A 16,224-nucleotide genomic window follows, 5' to 3' on the forward strand; every position below is an offset into this window, starting at 1 on the left:
TAATTTCTTGTTATGTAAGTTACTGTTCTGAATGATTGCTTTGAGTCTTGGAGATTGCCCTTAACCAGGCTGCTGCGTACGGTAGAAACTGGAATTATTTACTTCCATTATCAGTTCTTGAAAGGAAACCTAGCTCGGCTGGAAAAGGCTGCGGAGGTATTACAAGAAAACAGAATCTTCCTATTCTTATTTCTAGAGAGTAAAATCTCTGGTCATCCCTGATCAGAATTTACTTCAGAGGTTTATGTTTATGTATAAATCCGATTTTCCTCGCATGCAGACTTAAAAGGACGAGCAGCTTGATTTCTACACACAGCATTAACTTCCTCCAAGTGGCAGACTTGGAATGCTCTGTTGATTTTTTTTTTTCTTTAGTGACAACATTTTTCTAAAAACACCCTAAGTGAAAGTGGAAAGGTAGTAGCTTGTGCCGCCTGGCTTTCTTTTCCAGGAGTGAATAATGTTACAGGATAAAGAAGGCAGTATTTTATTTAGTGTGTCTCTCTCATTCTATTTTATTTTTTGGTTTTTTTTACAAGAATGGGATGATTTTTCATTTTATTTGGATTTATTCGGGTTATTCTGAGTGAAACCTTAAGCCTTGTTTATGGAATAGACTGATGCACTCTGATAAACAAGCAGCAGGATAGAGTAACACCAAGATACGTTTTGCTCGTTCACTATCGGGATATGCAGTCGTATATTGGAACTTGTGGCCTGTTTTAGGTAAATACAACGGCGTCAGAAGCGGCTCGCGTATTTTCAAGTTTAAAGAAGGATCGGAGCATGCTTTGAATTCCACGGATAGACTGTAGATATCTAGTAGCAGTTGGTATTTATTTTGCTCTGATTTTGCAGGAAAATTGAGATTTGAAGTATTAACTTTTGGTAAAGGTTGCTAGTTCTGTTGGTGCTTTTTAAACTAAGAACTGCAAGATGTTTAGTGGTGTGCATGTGTGTTGACAAAAGTGGCACCGAAAGGGCTGCGTTCTTCAGTGGGCTCGTCTGTGTTGTACGGTGCATTTGGAAAGCACTGCTGTGTACGTCATTTTATGCCTTAATTTTTTTTTTTTTTTTTGACTTCCAGTGTCCTTGTGTTGAATGATTCATGATAACCAAGGATTATAGCGTCCAGGTATATTTGAATAGGAAGCAGACTTTTAAAAAACGATCATAGGAGATTCAGTCAAGTAAAATCATTTGTATGGTCAGAATAGGAAATGCAGGCTGGTTAATTTTAATGACTGCCTGAATTTGCAAGATCTGAAGGCAGGCAGGTACAAGAATGCACTGCTCCTCACTTAATAGCGTGTTTGAGCCGGTGTTATGCATCGGAAATGGAAATTTTGGGGGTTTAGCAGTCTTTTATCCTTCTGAATAAAGATAGAAATTGTGAACTAGGTTTAGAAAAAAAATAAAAAACGTATGGTTTTACCAGAAACGATTTCCTAGACTGATCAATTACTAGGAGATGTAATGAGAAATATACTCCTTAGGGAGAGGAAGGTGGAATTTCCATTGCATGATATCCCTTGGGAGAATTTCTGTATCACATAATGAGGTTGGTGATGGAGCATTTTTGGGAAATGCCTATGGATAAGAATTTCAGACTTCCATAAACAAAATATCGTACTGAAAAATAGGCTTCTTAAAAGTAATACTGGTATATTAGGAGGTGGGTGCTTTGCGTGTGGACACATTTCCTTTGTTCTGATAATTACAGTGTGAGGAATTAGGTAACCGTGAGATTAAAACTTTCACAAAATAAGAGCTGGTAGTCATTAATTTCCTTACGTGTTTAATGCCAAAGACAAAACATTGAAGGCTTAGGCTCCTGTTGTTGGCTTCATTAAATTATTTCTGTTTATCTATTGAAAGATGGAACCAGTTCAAAAGAAAATCTCCAACCTCACTGGTGTAAACACAGATGATCTTACCCTTATGCCGGTGAATGTGAAATACGTAAAAATATTTATATGTGATCTTGTGAGTTTAATAACCGAAGGTAGCTGGATGTGTTTTTTAGAGTCCTTATAATCTCCTAAGGAGTTGTTGCATTTCAGCTGCAGAAGAGAGCATTTGCAAAAATTCACTTAAATATATCCTTGCAGTTTCAGTAGCGGTTGCTTTCAGCAGAAAAATAATTCGTTTCCACGCGTCTGCCCTCCCAACTTCAGCATTTTTACTGTTCAGAATCTAAAGAGCTTTTAACCTTCAGGAACTGAAAATCGAGCTACCTGGCAAAGCTGCCGTCAAATACAGGCTTAAAGGTGTTAAAACCAACAGAGGAAGGAGATGAAAAATCTTAACACCCCTGTCACTGGTGAGGAATTTGGTTGGTTTGAGTTGCTCATTTAAAACTTGTGTACTAGTGATTATAGTAATTTTTTGAGTGGTTTGTCCAGCTTCTGCCCCAACCCCCCCGAGTAACAAATGTGCTTCAGCTTTGCTTATTTTGCTGAAAATTATAGTCCCTGTTAGGTTGAACCTAGCAGTGGAGGTAGCGCAGTGACCCCTAATGGTGGCTTTGGTAATGGAGGCAGATTTGTCCAATTACAACTATTTTTAGTAAGTTAAAGGTGCAATGGCTGTTTTGAAGTCCAGGCTCCTATTAGAGCATTTCATTGATAATATTTTGTAGTATTTTGTGTGCCACCTCGTGGCTGTTCCGGTACACTACAGCTATTGAAGCATGGCTGGATTTCTTAGGGCACTCACAGTTTTACTTTCTTCCCAATTGTGTGGGAGTTTGTGGCTCAGTTTAGTGCCGATTGCCTGTTGTGATTCACCGCACGTTTACTAAGGTGGGAGATTCTTACTTACAGTTTTCAGTGCAAATCAGAATGGCAGGTGCCCAGGTGTTGTTTTCAAAGCTTGTGGAAGGCCTTGACTTTCCCAAAAGATGGGAACTGGTGCTGGATTTAAGCATTAGGAGCTTGCATAAAGGAACTGCTGAAGTTTTCATATCCTGGCGAGAAGGCCACTGTCAAAGATACTGAGAGTACGTGTGACCGACAGTGCTGCAAGAGCTCAGTTGCAGATGGTGGTGTTGAGGTGGTGGCCTTCATCGCTGGCCTGGGTGCAGATGGTGATGTTGAGGTGGTGGCCTTCATCGCTGCCCTGTGTCATCCCCCTGCTAGACTTTTTTTGACGCGTAGAGATCCGTGCGTTAACAGTCTCACACTTGCAGTTACAACACAGGAGCATATCGCGAGGTAGCTAATGTAATTTTACCTGGCAAAAATGTGACCCCGTGATTGTCAGTTCTTGTAAATCTGAACTGAGATTGTGCTATTGGCCTGGAAACAGAAAAAACAGGTTCTCCAGAGTGTCTGTTTTACTTATGTGGTTGCACTGAAAAGGCTAAGATAAATAAAAGGTGTCATCTTTAACGCTGTAGCGATAACCCCTGCTTTCTGGTGGGTGGTGAGGTAAGCGGGGAGTTAGAGCTCACATAAAGACAGCGTTGCAAGGCTGCAGTTCACGCTGTTGCCAAAGATAGAAATGTCTTGTATAGAAAATGAGGGAGGGTTTTTTTGTAAATTACTTTTAATTCTAAAAGTAAATTCTAAGCCTAGTTTATATTCTTGTGGGAAAAACGTTACAGTTAAATTGCCCTGGAAGATAGCTACAAGACTTTTAATCTTGAATTAAAGCAAGCTGGGTTACCGGAGTGCGTTTGTAGGGGGAGGAAAAAAGTGTGTGTGTGGATGCCGTTTCTGCAGTAACTGGGTTTACCAAAAGAAAAACAAACACTTGATAAGTGCAAATCCTTATTTTCTTCCCTAAATAATCAACAGTAAAAAATGTTTAGGCTGGTGAGATGCCTGCAGGTAGATCCTCCCTCCAGAGCTGTAGGCTGTGGAGTTAGAGCGTAGCCTGCCTCCAAAATGGTCGGAAATCCTGCATAAATCTCCCGAACACCCACGTCCTCTCGCAGCGGATGATTGGCTCGCCAGCGAAGCCCTCCGCGGCGGGCGTACCCTAATCCTTTTATGTTACTTCTTCAGTGCAGATTACGCAGCAAGAAATAATTAGGAGATTAATTTTCACCTGTCACTACCAATAATAGATAACCTTGGTACAGCGGCAGGGCTAGGAATTTGGGGAACGGGAGAGCGTTTAACCCTGCAGCGCTGGCTGCAGGGACCGGGCGGAAAATGGTTGCCAGGAGGTGACCTCCCTGCTGTGCCGCGGGCGCCTCGTGCTCGCCGGCCGGGAGCAGGCGTCGGAGACCTTCGCGGCCTCGGCTTTTAATTCAGATGCAGCTCGGTTGCTTCTCGTGGTTTCAATTCCCAATCCGGCTCGTATTCCTAGTCTGTGAGGGAAGGGAACAGACTAATGAAGATGGCTTCATTAGGCAGAGTGCAATTCAGCCCTTGCCTCTCTCCAACAAAAGCAGCTGGAAAAACATCCCAGAAGTAACTGTGCTTTTGGCCTTCAGAGAAGGCAGAACCAAGGTGTTTCTGCTCCCTTTCAAAATTAATTACTGGCTCCCATCAGGTGAGCTTAAAAATATAGCCGATGCTCTAAGGCAGTGAAGGTAAATGAAAGAGAAGAAAAAAAAGCTACTCTTTCCCCCTCCTTTTATTTTTTTTTCTTTTGTGGTGAAGTTTAAATCTACAATCTGTTGAAAATGTAATGGGAAACCAGCCTACAGAAAATGCCATTATTCATATCATCCTGAGCTCATTTATTTTATCTGCAATAGTAATGATAAGACAGGCTGCTTGGCAATGCTGATAAGCTGGGAAATATCTTAGAGCTATTTGTAAAAGTTAAAGCAGATCTTGGTACTGAGAGATAGGGAAACTGATGAGCCTTTGGGCAATCTGCAAAGCTGAAAGCTAATAAAGATTTTAATAGGACAGCCTCATTAGGATTAGGGGGAAGATCTATTATCTGGGATTTACACAACACAAATGGTGGGCAACTTTAATTTTTGCTTTTTTGTTCATAAAATGCTACTCCTGAACATGAAACCTCTTAAATCTGATCTGAATCTCTTCATGTGTGCAAGGAGCCGTCACCAGCTGTTGGTGAGGATGGCCAGCGTGGGAATGTGCTGGCCACACATGTGCATTGGCAGGAAGCCATCACATTCGGAGGCTAGCTGCTGCTTGTGGGTGCAAAAATAGGGTTGCTTTCAGGTACCTTTTCTATTGTGGACAATACTCTAGACTTTTGGCCTAGAAAGAGATCATCTCATTGCAGTTGTGCAGATTTTCTGCGTGGTGTGGCTGAAGTTGTGTTGCTGGAGTGGTTGACTTGTCTGCCCAGTTCAGCCCTAATGGGGCAGAAACTCCGAGTCCTGCAGTGATGACTGTTGTCATAACTCTGATCACCTTTCAGAAAAAGTTATTTTAGTAGAAGTGCCACCTCCAGTGCACCTGGAGATCATGCCATGGGTAATCTTATGGAGTGGGTCAGTAACCCAGTTATCCAGCAGAACTGAGTTTAACATCATTTGCAGCCTCATTGCAGAGGCATGGTTGGTGTACAAAACATTCACTTTCTGAGGACCCCCGACGTGCGTAAGCAGCCATCGTATGTGGATTCAGCTGTACTCTGCATGCTTAAAGCAGTATGTAAAGTGCATGTAAGCATCTGAAAGTATTAGTTTATCCAGGGTTTGCAGATGTATTTAATAACTTTTCCTTAAGGACCATCCAAACTTCTTTGTGGTTGAATGGGATTGTAAAGCAGTAGTAAAGCCATGATGGAACATTCTTCGGTTTGCTTTTGAGGTCCAAGCCATGTTGTAACGTGATTCTGCTAACCTCCATTTAAACCATTTTTACACAAAGCCAATTAAATATAGTTGAACCCTAGTGCAGATGAAGGTTTCTGCTAGGAGAGATCCATGCTGATTGTGAGAAGCACTTCTGTGACCGCAGCTGTGTTTGCAGGCAGCCAGGTTATGCTGTCGTGACTGGAGTTTGCCAGGTTCCTTCGTTGGGTGGGACACACACTTATTAAGTGTCTCAGCTTCTCTCCCACTTCCATGACATGGACTAGCTCCTCTCCTCCTGCTGGATCAAATAATCTTAGTGGTAACTACAGGGCAGTATTGCTTCCACGGAAGAGTAATCTTTAGAAAGTATGTTATTGTATTTTTAGTGATCTTTAATATGATGTAGCCACAAAAAGCCAAAAGGATAGCAGTGCCATGAGCCACAAAGAAGTCTATTCCAGGCCATAGTTTGGGATCTGTTGGTCTAAACCCATGGTTTGATAGGATCTGCAGTGGACACTGTAATGATGGATTGAAACTAAAGTATTCCATCTTTCGTTTGCTTGAGGAACTTGCTCAGAGCAGCTGCAGCTTTTAATCTCCTCCCTTGTGCCTTGGCCAGCACATGGGTACGTGGGCAGGCTGGGGGGACAGCACCCTGCACCTGCTGTTGAGCATAAGAGCAGGCTTACCACAGCAGGTTGGTGTGCATTTATTACAGCTTGTCTGTAACAAGCCGCGGTTTATGCCAGAAAACCGGCATGGCCTTCTAAAGAACTAGAGTTATTTGCACGTAACACACTGCTCCAGCAAGGTTGCCATTTGAGAAGCTTGTGATATTTACGTTTGATATGAATGAAACTTTTTGTTTTGTCTGTAGACCTCAACGGAACTGGAGCTGACTCGTATCAGGAGTGCCTTGATAACAAGCAAGGTATGAGCTCAAGTCTCTCCAACATGGGCACTTGGGACTGATTTAGCTTGATTTCTTGCAGCTGAATTGGTTGCTGTCTCTGTCTCTCTCACTCTCTCTGTCTCTCGCTCTTTTTTTTTCTCCTTTTTTTTTTTTCCTTTTACTGTCTCCAAGCCAATTCACTGTTAACAGCTCCACGTCAGCTAACCTGTTAGCTCAGGGTCTCGTTATACGCTTGCGGTAAGGCTTCCAGTTTCTAGCACCCCAAATCTTCTTATGAAGGAAGGAAGTGGGAAGATTCTAAAACAAAAGTAGCATGTACATTTGCTCGCAGTTATTTCTTCCTTGCAATTTAATAGCAGAGCTAAGCAGAAAAGTATTAAAGTAAGTGTGAAGGCTGTGTTAATGGAAGGCACATGCTAGACTGGGTGCCTTAGTGCCAGGTGTTCTGTGACAATTCTTATGGTGGCATCCTGGTCGGGGTTATCCAGCTGGCTGTCTTTTCCTGTGGCAAAGTAGGTAAGAGCTGGATGAGTCCACCTGTGACTTAAAAGGGAGTTGTGGAGGAGGAATCTGTTCTCCTTTTACTTTAAACTTCGAAAGAAGAGTCACATCAGTAGAAATGAGCATTTTAAAAGTATATCAGAAACAGGACCTAAAGCCTAGGGTATTGGTTCCGCATTTAGAGAAAGTGTTTGTGCATTATGGCCTCTTCAGATGTCCTCTCTGAGAACTACAGTCAGAAGAGCTACTCCATGATCATAATCATATAGTGAGTGTTGAACCTTGTATTAATCAGTACCCTTCAGTCCAGAATTTCGTTTATTATTAGCTACATACGTTATTAGCTAAAGAGAGAGGATTATCCTAACCCGGGTGTAGTCATGAGTAACAATGTCAGCTTTTCACCCTGCTGTTGATCCAGATCTGTGGCAATAACTAAGATATTTGCTGAAATTCTGTCTCTCCTTGCATAATTTTCAAGAGTAAGTGCCAAGAAACACACAAAAAAACCTGCCAATTTTGTCACTTTTGGGTTTAATTTTCCAACAGTGTCTTCACTACCAGTAACCATCAATGTTATATGTGCTTCACATGAAAGCTGTAGTGAAGTGTGTTTCTCTGCTGCTGTTGGTTTTGGGGTGGCCTCGTTTTGTTTGGGTGTTTTTTTGTTCCTTCATCAGTTGTGTCTCTGGTGGCATTTACATTCGTCTTTTTTTTCGCTGTTTTCTTTGCTGATTGTATTAAATACTTAATCTTTGCTAAGATTTACTTTCAGCAGTTACAGCTGGAAGACATAATATGGAAGTAATATAATCGATAATGGCTACTTGATTAAACTAGTTTTAAGTCTTCCAGACCAATGTAACTCAGGATGCTCCTTGGATAGACGGTTTCTTCTTTAAGATAATGCTTTATTCTAGTAATGTTTTTCCGGTTGGTGGGGGAAGGGAAGGGGAAAGAGTTGTTTATTTACATGGGGGGGGGAAGTAAGTTGCACTTCAAAAAAAAAAAAAATCTTTTTTTGGAAACCAGTTGCAGGCACTTTGATGTGCCGGTTACCTTGGCTTATCTGGCAAGTAGTATTAAACTGCATCGTATTCATCACTGTACTCTAGGTTTTTGTTTTGTTTCGGTTTTTTTTTACATTGGTGTTAACTTGTGAACAAGCTTTATCATTATAAGCACTTTAATTCCATTATGAATTGGATCTGTTCTGGATAATTTACTGTGTCAGTGCTACATTATTGTATTTCAAGCAGCAGATCTTTGAAGAGTGCAGAGGTTTTAAAGGTACAAGTATAAAACAGTAACTTGTAGCCAGTCTCCTAATGTCTGGTGCACATTACGTTTTGTCAGCACGCAGTAGAGTTGAATCCACAATTTGCAACGACTTACAGAATATAAAATATATAGCTGACGGTGGGCCTGTAGTTCTGGATGTTTCCTGCTATATTCAAAACAAAACAAAGCCAGTGGCTGAAAGTAGCAATGGCTTTTTAAAAGTGTTAAATCTTCAAGCCATGTGTAATGCAATTGCTATGGCATCTTTTTATAACAGCATGCTTGTCTCCCAGAAATTATACTATAATGAGGTTTGGTTTATATATTTTACCCCTTTCCTCATTAAAGTGCTATCTTTTGGAAGAAGCGCTTTGTGTCTTGAAATACTGCACGGTTAAAATGAAGGCAGGTTTATAAGGATTTAATGTACTCGGGAGCCAAGGTTTTGCAGCTTTATGGCAAAGATGTTTTAACAAAGGACTTTATGGAAAGGGTGTGCTGTATTTTAGTCAGGCAGCGGTTGCTCGGGAGAAAATCTTCAGTCTGTGCATGTCACGGGAAGCAAGACAAAATTCAGAGGGAAATGGACTTCTGAAATCCAATCTTGGTCTTGGCTGATACTAATTCTTAATTCTTAGCAATTCCAAGTCCTGAATTATTTTACCTCTTAGCTCCAAAAAGACAAAGTGTTACATTATATAATGTGACAACGCGGCCGGGTGATGCGGGTTTCTCATTCTAGTGCTCCAAGACCATGCTTGCCCCATGGCAGGTCCATGTCCCGGCAGCTGTGTGGAGGAACTTGGACGTCTGTACGCAGGGGATGTGCAAGACTCGCTTTTGTCAGCCTTTCTCTCTGTTAGTCAGTGTTAAAAGCATGCCTTGAAAGCAAGACTCTCTGAGCACAGTGGAGGTTTGGAAGTGAAAAGGGCAGCAGTGAGAGATCACTTAGTTGCCCTCCATGATGGAAAACAGGTCCTATGTCTGCCTGTGTCACTGGAAAATGCTTAATGTCCTGTGATTTCTTGATAAGCGGGGGTTTCTGTCACAGAAACCAGGTGTAAGAGTACAGTCAGCCACATCTGTTTCTGGAGCTTCTCCATAGGAACTCACTGTTGTAAATAAAACAATTCTGTTTGAAGGTTAGCAGCGAAAAGCTGCGGCGGGAGGCATAAGCTCACAGCTTTGAAGTAATGGGTGGTGAGACGAGTTTGATTTGGTTATGTCAGGCAGCTGGTTGGAAGTGTTTTGTAGCATCTTCTCTTACCGTAGCAAATTGTGCATTACACTGCTTTGGACGTCTTCCCTTCCACCCCTTGCTCCCAGGTGGAGTGGTCCTGGGTGTTCTGTCCTGCTCAGCTCTCCGGCCAAGCAGAGCTGCTGCCTCCCACCAAAGGAACCTCATGCCTTTCATTCCTCCAACTTTCTTCTTCCAGTGAAATATTGTGGTGCTGTCCTGTTTTCCCCCCAGATCGATTAGCTGCTATCTTTCCAAGATGCGTATGGTGTCATTTCCCTGATGACACCACAGACCTCCTGTTTATATTTCTTCTGTAGTATTTTGACCACTTAAGCGTAATACTGCGTACTGATTTTGTTGACTCACCCCTAGAGGGAGTACCAATGTAATCTGGAGCAATTTGGGGGAATGAGGATGGAGGGGAGCTCATTCTGCTGCTGGTCAGCACTCTCCTACAGCTGAGGCAGTAGCAACGCTTCTGTTCCATAGGAATTGATACCTGACTGCGAATTCACTGGGTTTATGGTATGGATGGATGTTGGGCAGGTTACTGAGTAGTCATTATAGGGATAGGATGTCTGTTGAATCCAGCCAGATTTTGAAACAGTGGCCATAAAGTGAAGACTCTTCATCCCATCCCCTGGGCCATCTAGTGCATGTCCCAGTGCATATCATTTCTTACTAGCCTTGATACAACCCATGACAGTGCTTGTGTGAGAGCTTTAAGCAGAGCAGTAATGTGTGCTTTGACTACTTTGAATTCAGCCAAGTTATAATCAGTCACTTGAATTCTTTTGACAGTGCGTATGCATGAACAGGATGGGGCGAATAGAGGTACTCTTCATACTTGGGCCAAAACTGAAGGAACTTGGAAAACTGAGCCTGTCCTATCAGTGTGGCTGGTGTGACTGTGTAGCTGTTGATGGAAACAGGTTCTTGTCTACTGGAAAGCAGGGACTACAAAAGCAAGACTTTTGGGTCATTGATGTTCTGTCCAGCCTTTGTCCTCAGTTTTCAAGGACACTGACCTCTACTGAGTACTGTCATGGAAAATGAGACTGCCAAGCTACAGAGGCACCTTTTAGGAGACATTATGTGGGCAATGTTATAAACAATTACTTTTTTTTGATCCCTTTTGAATCCCAGCAAGATTGTTTTCAGGATGGCAAAGATAAATTATGGGGCAGATAAATGAAAATGGCAGAATGGCATGGCTGGATTGAAAAGTGATCAAAACAGTTCTGCCACAGAAAATGCTATTTCCATTAAATGCTTTGAGATTCAATATTGATTTCAATGAAATTACCCTTGAAAACAGACTTCCTCCAAATCTTTCTTTTTATATGTTTGTGTTGGAATTACGTTAGGACATGGAAAAAATGAAACTTTTACTTCAAACAATTTTTCTGTTTCAAATTTTTTTTAACTGCATGAACAGTTTTTAAAATATTACTTATTATTTTTATTCCAGTCATGCCTACGCACTCCAGTTGTGGGCTAAACCTCATTTTGCTAACCACAGCACAGACTTGGGGGGGGGGGGAATCAGTTTCTGCTTGAAAAAGCTTTGGTTTTGTATTTCTGACTGGGACTGCATTGATTGCCAGCGCTTGTTTAAGAAGGGGGGGGGAGGGAAAAGAAAACCAACAAAAACTTCTCATTTTACAATATGTTGGCTGCCTTTTTGTTTAAAGAATTATAAATACATCAGCAGATTTTCCACAAAAACACATATGCTTTCTTCCTGATGAGCATGATGACGCACTGAGAATCCTTGCAAGAGGCCTTGAATCTCCTTCAGGCAGAGGATGGTGTTGAGGTTGAAATTGAAATTTTGAATAACTCTTCATTTAAAAAAGATGCTGGTGGGACCTTGTTAATGGAAGAATTGCCACTTTCTGACTTATTTTTTTTTTTAGACAGCATGGGAACAAAGAGAGAAAGGAGGAGACAGAATAAAAGCCTGTGTGAGTGTATGTACAGAGACTGCAGCTCTCTAAACTGGTAATGGTATCTGGAAGGAGTCCAGGCTGTTGTAAATATGAACTTTTGTCAATATTCCCCAAGCTTCTTTGGACTCTAGGGTGGGCTTTATTAGCTGAAGGTCACACCATTGTGCTGGCTGCCTCTCCTGAGACCTCTGATACCTTCCTGAAAGGACAGCCCATTATCCCCAGGCTTAGAAGCCAGCTTTCTCTTCAGTGGCGCTCAAGCTGATAAGCTTAAGAGGCATATTTCATCCCCCCATGGCTGCCTTCAGGAGACAGCGTTTATCGTTCCTGATTAATTCCAGTTGGACAAAAAAATAAAATAAGATGCATGCGTGTGCGCACACATGCACGCACACGCACAGAGTTGACGTGTTTTTAGCCCGGTCTCCTTGTGCGATGTCAGCGCGTTACATGGGCTGCAGGGAGCGGTGTGTGTTGCTGCCTCTTTGTTTTTTCTAGGCAATGAGTCCAAAAACGAATTTAGTAACCTGAGAGGATCCCAAGTTGTGATCAGTTTAAAGATGGAAAGGGGTAGCAGCAGCCTGAGCATTGAGGTTGGAATTGATTTGTGACAATTAAACATTAAGGTCGGTCTGCGAGAGCAGGACCACCTGTTGGGAGGATGGCTTTACATTACCTGGGAAAGATGGATGGCCCAAGGAGAAAGAAGGGCAAGGATTTTATATTCAGCTGCATGAAAAGAATCATAAAAACATGCTGTGTCTCACTTCTATATTTTCCAGCTTGCTTCATCACAGTTAAATCCCTTTGTGAGCAATAGTATGCAGGAGAAGTGGGAGATACAAATGCTAGCCAGCTCTTCTGCTTTGGTTTCTCCATTTCTCCTTTTGGTTCTGGCTTGAAGTTTGTCAGGGAATGTCTTACCAATTCTCTAGTTACGAGTATTTGACTAGCAGTGTCTCCTGTACCTGGCTCTGAGGTTCTTAGGGTTATCTCTTCCCTTGTACTGCAAGTCAGACTCTAGAAATGCAATGAATAATGTATTGTCCCACTTAACACTACTAAAGATCTGTAAAATGCACGGGGAGCCTGCCCTGGCACCTGGGGCATCCAGGCCAAGAGACTTGTGGGCCACGCTCGCTTTGCCTCCCTATGCGCTTAGTGCATGCTGCGTTGGATCCTTGTCCTGCTTGCTGCGTGGGCCATGTTCTCGTGGGGTTCTCATACTCAGGTTGCAGCTAACTTCATTTCCTTTGCTAGAACGGAGATGGAACAATATTACAAACTGTTTTATGAAGCTATGTTTACTCTTTGCCAGTGAAAACCTCATTTGAAGATGGATTTTGCTAATACAGCTACAGCACTAGTGTGAATGGGGTCTAAGGGGAAAGGTTGTAAAATAATAGAGCTATTGGTCGTTTTCAGGGAAAAGGGAATTTCCGTAAAGCATTTTAAACTGAAATAGTTCAGAAGCTTCAGCTAACCAAACAATTAGAATTTCCATTTTAAAAGGTATACAGTAGCATGAAATGGGAATGGTGGGCCTCTAATACTATTTTTTCAAAGGTTAGCTACACCTGCCTGTGTGAATACTTTTTTTGTTTTGTGAATTGGGTTAAACTTGTCATTCTTGATATAAAATAGAATACAGTTGTTTTATATGATAATCTCTTTAAATATACTGCAGATCCCTTTTTAAGGGCAAGCGAGAAAATGACTCACAAATTTCAGCAAAAGGTTCTGAAGCTAAATATATGCCTCTTGCTCCAGACCAGTTAAATTAGTGGCAAGTTTTTTTATTAATCCGGTGGTGCACCATATATTTAAATACTTGCTTGGACACCAGGATTGGTGATAAGTGAAATGTAATACGTGCTTTTTAGCACATTCTCTCACTTCACCTTAAAGCGGAGGAGGCAGAGATGATCTCATGTTCTCTAACCAGAAAAGATGCCTTTGGGTAACCACCTGCCATAGGGTATGTCCTAGAAAAGATTTATTTGCTCAGGGTGGAAAGGATTATTTCCCTTTTCCTCTGTGAATCTAGCCTGTAGTAGCTGCTAACAAAAGCTTTCCACCTCCTGTATCACAGGAAGCTCTTTAGCTCTTGCTGAAATATGAAGCTCCCTTCCTTTATTAAAATTAAGAGCCACTTTCTCATATGGCAAAGTGATAATAAAGACTGAAATTGGATCTATAACTTCATGAAAAGAAGGAGTATTTTTTTTAAGACAAATCATGCATGGTAATGCCTCCATTGTTCTCTTGCTGTGTTCTTTGTATTGCTTAACTCCCTGTGAACAAAGGACCCATAACTGCAGTTGTAAAAATAATCCAGGCATTTAAGTCAAAACTCAAAAGGCCCTTGGGAATCTCATGGAAAGGTGTGCCTTTGAAATGATGCTTTATGAATTGTCTGAACAGGTTTGAACATCCTGGCCCTGTGGAAATCTATGGGAATTTTACTGCTGACAGCAGTGGGGTCAGGATTTCACACTTGGTGCTTTGTACATACTACTATCCATTGAGCAGAGCTGTCTTTCAGTCTTTGGAAAAGTCTTAACTCCCTCCTCACAAACAGACGGGGGATTTTCTAGCTGATTGCACTTGTGAATTCTAGTTAAGAGAATTGCTTGTTGTTTCCCCCCACACACACCCCATCTTTCTCACTTACTTAAACAAACAAGCAAATTTGGAACATTCCCTTGTTTGAACTTCAGCAGCAAGTGCCTCCTAAAGACCTCTTGTTATTGGTCTAGAACTTAAAACTGGTTGGGAAGGTGGTTTTAAGCTATGGTTCAGCCCATACTAAACAAAATCAATGGACAAAGAGATCAGCTTTTATTTCTTGTGACCATTCAGATGTCTCAACCCAACTACTTTGAATCATAAGGGGCCTGTTCTCTGGTGACCTTGATCGCAGGTCAGAAAGTACAATGGTTGTATTGTAAATAAAAACTCTTAACTTGTGTACTTCTCCAACTTCTTGCAAAATGAGATATTTTAAAAAGTTCAATTATTTCTTGAACTGAAGTCACTAAAAGAAAAAGATATTTAAATGAACATTGATGGAATTAGCCCAAAATTTGAGTGCAGATTCAGCTAGAGAAAGCCCTCAGAACCCTGTCTGGATGTAGATGTTTGCTGTGCTTTGAGCAGGAGATTGAGCTAGGTGACCTCCAGGAGTCCCGTCCATTTAAATGACCTCCAGGAGTCCCTTCCACTTAAATGACTCTAGGGTTGTCTGATAGGAGTTTCAGGCCTGCCAACTTACTGGAGCAAACCACTGAATTGCTTGACCCTGATCATATTAAGATTAGGCATCATCTTCCTCTATCATGTCTCGGTCTAATGAGAATAGAGGACAGTCATCAGAGTGGCAGCAACTATGTCTCTGTGCTGTCTTCCAAAGTCATAGTGCAGTAGCCAAAATGTAGGTGGCTACTGGCATCTTCTGCTGACTAAGAAGTATTATTGTCAGTGGTCTCATGAAAACTGGAGCAAACTCTGTGTGTGCTAGGAACATATATATGCATGTATATACGTAAAATTTTTTAAAATCCACCAAAACATGACCCAAGACATGCACACTGTCCCCAGAACTGGAACACACAAGTTACCTAATCATAGTTCTTTGTCGAGAGAAAAAACTCATGAAAACTTGAGGAAAAGAAAGAAACCGTCTTGCTCTTAGCAACAGTGTACTGTAGACTGGTGTTGATACAAAGTAAGCCTGCAAAGATCAACAAACTGATTTCTTGTGGACTTACTTGTAATTAATATTAGTAGAATTTAGATCAAAAAGTGGGCTGTATAGCCCTGGTTAGAATCAGTAGCCAGAATTGGAACTCGGAAAGCTGCATGCTACGTCCAACATGAAAGTTTACTTTAGCTTCTCTGTTACTCAGGGGACTGCAAAAACTTTGCAGTGGCTGAGAGATTGGCTTTAACCTTTCTGTGTATAGCTGTAACGGAATGTGCAAAAACTTAAAAATTCCTGGAAGGTGCCTGGAGAGATCCAACAATCATGTCAATAGAAATGTGAATTAAGAGCTGTTGAATAGAGAGACGTTTCTCAGAATGCTTTGCAAAAAAGCAACAATCACAACTTCATATGGGTAATTAGAAAATGTCAGAAGTAAATGGTTAATTTTTATCTGGACTTTCTCTTGCCCAAACACAGCAAACAGACACTCAAAAAAAAAAAAAACTTGGGAGTTCCTCACTATAGGCCTGTCTTGAGGGCTTTCCTTAATGAGCCGTCTCCTTCTGTCCAGAATGGAAAGAAAAACAAAAGAGGTAGAGACCTTCCTTTGTCCCCACGTGATTTTAATCTGGTTCATTCATTCTTAATCATCTTGAAGGATTATAAAAACAAAACCTCTTAAATCTTGGCTCTTAGTTCTTTTCTTTCTCTCGCAAACATCATCATTTGTTCTTTTATCATGTTGCATTTCTTTGCCAATGAATCAGCTACCTTTTTTATTTTTTCTGTATAACAAAAGTCGGGCAGGACGGGAGGGGGGAGGAGGGAGACTGCTTTCTTTGATTTGTTCAGCAGCACAAGTGTTTCTTGGCCTTTCATGCTGAGGAGTGGATG

General features: G+C 41.5%; 1 protein-coding gene across 16 annotated transcripts in view; it reads left to right on the forward strand.

The window, feature by feature from the left end:
- The window catches only part of FBRSL1 (fibrosin like 1), a 548,288-nt gene that overhangs the window by 440,612 nt on the left and 91,452 nt on the right, over positions 1–16,224 (forward strand). For 13 of the 16 annotated variants that reach the window (XM_062590526.1, XM_062590518.1, XM_062590519.1 and 10 more), the window contains one exon: positions 6,615–6,668. The exons of the other annotated variants lie outside the window; for them this stretch is intronic. In XM_062590526.1, the coding sequence (XP_062446510.1) occupies positions 6,615–6,668 (54 nt within the window). The remainder of the gene's footprint in view (positions 1–6,614; positions 6,669–16,224) is intronic. 16 annotated transcript variants of the gene reach the window in all.

This window comes from Rhea pennata, chromosome 17 (assembly GCF_028389875.1).
Source record: "Rhea pennata isolate bPtePen1 chromosome 17, bPtePen1.pri, whole genome shotgun sequence".
In the NCBI taxonomy this organism is placed as follows: domain Eukaryota; kingdom Metazoa; phylum Chordata; class Aves; order Rheiformes; family Rheidae; genus Rhea; species Rhea pennata.